We start from the raw sequence: 6,529 nt of genomic DNA on the forward strand, positions 1-6,529 counted from the left end.
GTACAAATAAGTTCATATTTCTGGTTACTATCAAGACGCATTCAAAGATATCAGATCAGAAGAGTGACTTTAGGGGCCACCATAAGGGGCCACTTCTTACATGGCACCAAGTCCCGTGAACCTACCCTGGCCTCAATCTAGGGAGGGCCTCACACTAGATGATATTATACATATATCTAGATGGAATGACAACTCAGCTGTTAGAAGGCTCAAAGCCCTTTCGGGACGCCTAGACGCTATGATACCTGAGGCCCCTAACGTCCTAGGACCTGAAGGATAAAATATTCTAGATCCCCAAGGCATCTTACTCTGTGGGGCATTGACCAGAGATTGTCCATGTGGTCCTTTTGTGCCCCACGACACCCATAAGACTAAGTCCATTGGTCTTGTCGTATCCCGAGGCACTTATAAGTCATTGAGGCTCCTCGTGTCCTGAGGCACTTATAAACTAAAGTACTTGGGGTCCCTCATGTCCCAAGGCACTTATAAGCCTAAGTCCCCATAACCCCTTATATCATAGGGTACTTATAAGCCTGTCCTCAAGGGGCCTCATGATCTGGGGTACTTATAAGCCTAAGCCGCCAGGCCTGTCATGTCATATGGTAGTAAGGTAACAAGTGCTTGGGGAAATCCACCTGTCGAGCACTAATAGCACTTACATGCTTAGGACCATCTACTACCCCTAGGGTCTTTAAGGAGTTCTTGACCTCTTACTTCGAGGGTGGCCAATATCTAGGTCCTTTAAGGCTCGGGGCCCCCGAAGGGGCTATGAACTTAGGACACCTAAGTATAATCACGTCACAAAGGTCTTACATAGAATTGGTTTCTACTAGCCTACTATGATGGTTGATTGTTTTCTCTACTATGAAGGATGTGAGGTGTGCTAAGGGTTTAGTAATATTCAGTTCGCGCATAGTGTGATGTTACATCCTATTATCAAGCAATGGTATTTTCATGGATAGGGGGTTCGACTTCATTATGCAAATACATCCCCCATCTTCGAAGGGGCATAATTTTGTTTTGGTTGTTATGGGTTACTTTACAAGGTGAACTGATGTGATTTCTTTGAAGAATATGACACATAAGGAGGCAATTGAGTTCATTACTAAGCATATCATACATAGATTCAACACACTGAAACAATAACTACAAATCAAGGAACATCATTTGTATCAATCAGGTATGAAATTTTGTTGAGTTGTATAATATTAAGTTGCTTAATGCATATTTATATTATGCTCAAGCTAATGACCAAACTAATCCAGTAATAAGATTTCAGTCAAGCTCATCAAAAAGAAGATCAAGGGCAATCCAATGAGGTGACATGGAGTTTTGTCTAAAGCTCTATGGGCACATCACATATCAAGAAGTAGTGCCACAAAGATTACTATATTTTGAGTTGGTATACGGGCAATCGACTGTGTTGCTCATCAAGGTAAATTTGGATGCATATAAGCTTGCTAAGGAAAATAATTTATCTACTATATATATTATGTATCATGATTTGATGACAGATAAAAGAATTAAGGCTCTTAAGGATATGGAGAACGACAAAGGTCAAGTTACTCGTGCATACAATAAGATGGTTAAAAGAAAATTGTTTCAAGTTAGAGATTTACTATTGAAACCATACTACCAATTAGGATGAAGAGCAACATGTTTAGTAATTGGTTACCAAGCTACCACGTTCTGGTAGAGTGATTAAAGTGATATTTGGAAATTTATATGTGTTGGAGATGTTGGAAGGTTATCTCCCTAGAGCAATCAATGAAAGATATTTGGAAAATATTTTTAAGTGTTTAGGGAGAAGATTAGAGTGCTCTTCAAACAATGTAAAATGCATATATTGCCCTTAGAACAAATAAGGAGGTTAACTAGCTCATAAATTAGGCATCATTATTATTTAATGTTTTTTATATTTTCAGGTTATTGCAACATTCACATAAAAATAGCTGGACATATGTTGACCAACAAAACTATATAAATATAGAATTTGGGCAATGCTAGTAAGTTCATTGGTTTCTTAAAAAAAGTAGAAAATATTTGGTGCATCATGCAAGGAAGAAACAAGTAAAAGGGGGAAAATGATATATGCCCGAGAAAATCAGCGGGACCGGTTCTGATGCCCACAAACCGATCAGCTCGGTTCCCAAATCTGCCAAGGCGATCCTGCTGCGTTGCCTTGGTCGACCACTCTGTTGGCCCCGAGTAAACAATTTAGGTTGGTTAGGAAACTGACCAAGCTAGTTTTTCCTACCTAGTCCGAGTCAATTTGGTTTTCAAATTAATTTTGAATATACTTTGATGTGAAAAACTTACAAACTATGTTTTGTAGTTGTTTCTGCTGAGATAGGACCACCTCTTTATACATGATAGGACAATCGAATGAAGATTCCAAGTCGGTTCATCAAAAAAATACATCTACTACGTCCTTTTACCCACTTTCCTCTCTACCTTATTGTCTATCATGTCTCCCAATGAGATTTGATTGTGTTATAGGTGTTGTTGCTGATCTTAGAGTAACCTCTACGTGCTCCTCCTTGATAGATGTTCCCGAGAGACATTCGAGAGTCTACCACGTGGAGAACGGGCTCAACATCAGCCTAAACAGTCTCTTACTTGGTTTTACCGATTCGTTGCGTTCTCGTTGCGACCACAATTATTTACAAGTGCTAACATGCTATCCTTTGTTGATATACGATCGAGCCTATCTCAATGTCAACATTAATATATGCATGTTAGATCTAATAACATACTCCCTCCGTCTCATAATATAGTTCTTTCTAGCCTTTTTTCTGTTCACATTCATTTAAATAATGATAGTGAATATAGACATATATGAAAACCGCATTCATATGTTGCTTAATGAATATGTGATTAGTTTAAAATGAAATATATTTTGGGGTGGAGGAAGTAACTATCATAAATTGGAAATATATATCGACGGCCTACAAATATTTTTGGAGTATGGCAGCAAATCTCTCAAATTTACATAACGTCGGTTTGTTTCACTAACACCAAGCAGGAAACGAAGCTCATAGATTCCTAGGCAGGATGTGTGTACTGAAGTCGGAGCCAGACAAGTCAGGTTTCCGTGCACCTTGCGGTACCGATTGATAATGTGCAGATACACATACACCGTTTCAGCATTTGGACTCCACATGTGCTAACTTGTATATACTGCAATTGTATTTGCGTCATGTGCAGTTCCCGGTGACCCGCGTCGTCGTCGTCGTCGTTCCCTCGTCAAGTTTTATTCTGGTGAAGTCGTCTCCAATTTCCCTGCCCTTTCCCACCCCACCAAGTGCCACAGCAGCTTCCACAGGCGCGCGGTTCATCCCTGCGCTCCTATATAAGAAGGTACGGTGAAGCAACTTCCGGCACCACCTCACCAGCTCTGCACACTCTCTACTCGACAATCCTCTCTAGCTCGGCCGTAACAATGGAGCTTCCAACATGGGCGTCCTTCCTCGGCGTGGTGCTCGCCACCGTGATGCTTCTGAAGGCCATCCTCGGCCGCCGCAGCCGCCGCGTGTACAACCTCCCGCCGGGTCCCAAGCCGTGGCCGATCATCGGCAACCTCGATCTTGTGGGCGCGCTCCCGCACCGCTCCATCCACGAGTTGTCCAGGAAGTACGGCCCGCTGATGCAGCTCCGGTTCGGGTCGTTCCCCGTGGTGGTCGGCTCGTCGGTGGACATGGCCAAGTTCTTCCTCAAGACCCACGACGTGGTGTTCACGGACCGGCCAAAGACGGCCGCCGGCAAGTACACCACCTACAACTACCGCGACATCACCTGGTCCCCCTACGGCGCGTACTGGCGGCAGGCGCGCAAGATGTGCCTCACCGAGCTCTTCAGCGCCAAGCGGCTCGAGTCGTACGAGTACATCCGCGCCGCCGAGGTGCGCGTGCTGCTGCGCGACCTGCACTCCGCGTCCGGCTCCGGCCGCGCCGTCATGCTCAAGGACTACCTGTCCACGGTGAGCCTGAACGTGATCACGCGCATGGTGCTCGGCAAGAAGTACCTGGACAGGGAGGAGGCGGCCGCCGGGGCCGTGACCACCCCCGAGGAGTTCAAGTGGATGCTCGACGAGCTGTTCCTGCTCAACGGCGTGCTCAACATCGGCGACTCCATCCCCTGGCTCGACTGGATGGACCTGCAGGGGTACATCAAGAGGATGAAGAAGCTCAGCAAGATGTTCGACCGGTTCCTGGAGCACGTCGTCGAGGAGCACCACCAGCGGCGGCTGAGCGAGGGCAAGGGCTTCGTCGCCAAGGACATGGTCGACGTGCTGCTGCAGATCGCCGACGACCCTACACTTGAGGTTGAGCTGGACAGGGAAAGCGTCAAGGCTTTTACTCAGGTGAGTCTCTCTTCTCTCCCCAGCTGCAGTAGGATTCTGTTGCTCAGAAGTCAGAACTGATCAGAAGCTGTCGGATTCTGTATCTATCTCGCTATTAATTACTTTTGTACAACAACTCTGAACTGCAAACATCACGTTGCCGACAACTAATCAGCTAGTCAAACAGCCTTAAAAAAATCAATTTAAAAAATCCAAAACCAAGTGCTTTAACGAACTCAGATTTTGCTTTTTCCATCTTGAGTTCATGACCAGTGCAAGAATCTCTCTTGACCCGCCCTCTGGAATGGCACGTGCTGACGTGCAGGACCTCATCGCCGGTGGCACGGAGAGCTCGGCGGTCACAGTGGAGTGGGCCATCTCGGAGCTCCTGAAGAAGCCCGAGGTGATCGCTAAGGCGACGGAGGAGCTGGACCGCGTCATCGGCCGCGGCCGCTGGGTGACAGAGAAGGACATCCCCAGCCTCCCCTACGTGGACGCAATCGTCAAGGAGACGATGCGCCTGCACCCGGTGGCACCCATGCTGGTTCCCCGCCTGTCGCGCGAGGACACGGCCGTGGCCGGCTACGACATCCCGGCCGGCACGCGCGTGCTCGTCAGCGTCTGGTCCATCGGGCGCGACCCCGCGCTGTGGGACGCGCCGGAGGAGTTCATGCCGGAGCGGTTCCTTGGCAGCAGGCTGGACGTGAAGGGGCAGGACTACGAGCTGCTGCCGTTCGGGTCCGGGCGGCGGATGTGCCCTGGGTACAGCCTCGGCCTCAAGGTCATCCAGGTGAGCCTCGCTAACCTGCTGCACGGCTTCGCGTGGAGCCTCCCCGACGGCGTGACCATGGAGGAGCTCAGCATGGAGGAGATCTTTGGCCTGTCCACGCCGCGCAAGTTCCCGCTCGAGGCCGTCGTTCAGCCCAAGCTGCCGGCGCACCTCTACGCCGAGCCTTGATCGATGTGTGAGTGGTTGTGCAGCGCAGTCACCATTTTTGGCGTTGCTGTCCACTGTTCAGTGCGCGTGTGCTAGCTTGCGTCATGCGCTGCGTTGTGACACTATAGTTATAGTGGAATAATGGTGTAATCAATTTTATATTATACTATACGTTTATACAACCTAGATAAAATACTCCTACTTTTCTCAGATCGAGCATATCTCTACTACAAAGACGGAAGTGTCTATCACATTCCTAGGGGCGGGCGTTCGGGTTACTCGAAATTCTCGGGTCGGGTAATTCGGGTTTTTAAAATTTCGGGTTTTGAAAATCGATACCCAAAACTACAACGGGTTTTGCAATACCCGAAATTTCGGGTACCCAAAATTTCGGGTTCGGGTATTCTCGAACTACCCGAACTATTGTATCAGCTTCATAAAAACACATACACCCTATTAAATTAGTATAAAAATATAGTTTGAATAATGATATACATGGACATATAAAACACAAGCAATCTACAATCACAAGTTATGCACACATACACATAATTATAAATGTATAAATTAAAAATTAACCATAACATGAGTACATGACATATGAAAGTTTCGGTAATTCGGGTATTTCGGATACCCGATTGTGATACCCGAATTACCCGAACTAAATTCGGGTTTTACAAGTTGCTACCCGAAATCCCTAAACAAAATTTGGGTTCGGGTATTTTAGGTTCGGATTCGAATATTACGAGTTCGGGTTTCGGATTTTTTACCCAGCCCTACCCATTCCTATCTACTAGAGGTAGTTTTCGTCCAACATCCAGACTTTCTTCTCTTCCTCCGTCCCCAGCAACCGACCCCGCCCAATGTCTCGAGAAAAGTTTTTTTTTAAAAAAAAAACGAACGCCAACGCCACTTGAGTCTTGACACCGACCAGGCGAGTAGGCGACCACGCCCGCGCCTCCCGACCCGGCGTCGCGTCACTCCCCACACGCATCTCGTCCCTTCTCTGCCGCATAGACCCCGCCCAGCAGAGCTCGCTCCGGCGCCCTGCGAGCAACGACTGCGGCCCCGCCAACTCCTCGGGCCTCGCCGCTGCCGCCGTGTCAACCTGGCCCGCTCCCTCCAGCCGGTGGGTGAGGAGCGGCTGTAGCCCTGCAGGAACCCCCGGCAAGGACATGGACAAGCCACCGCCCCAATTCGCCTTCTATCACCTCATCCCTGCCCTCACCTTCTCATGCCTCTCCATGTAT

The 6,529-nt window shown here is 47.8% G+C and overlaps 1 protein-coding gene across 1 annotated transcript; it reads left to right on the forward strand.

Annotated features, from left to right (window-relative positions):
• Positions 1-3,195: 3,195 nt before the first annotated feature.
• Positions 3,196-5,489, forward strand: LOC103632819 (trimethyltridecatetraene synthase-like). The gene is made up of 2 exons (XM_008654552.4): positions 3,196-4,363; positions 4,668-5,489. Exons 1-2 carry the CDS (start codon positions 3,443-3,445, stop codon positions 5,298-5,300), a joined length of 1,554 nt encoding a protein of 517 aa, XP_008652774.1. The 5' UTR covers positions 3,196-3,442; the 3' UTR covers positions 5,301-5,489.
• Positions 5,490-6,529: the final 1,040 nt, after the last annotated feature.

The sequence above is a fragment of the Zea mays genome, chromosome 7 (genome assembly GCF_902167145.1).
Source record: "Zea mays cultivar B73 chromosome 7, Zm-B73-REFERENCE-NAM-5.0, whole genome shotgun sequence".
NCBI classification, from domain to species: domain Eukaryota; kingdom Viridiplantae; phylum Streptophyta; class Magnoliopsida; order Poales; family Poaceae; genus Zea; species Zea mays.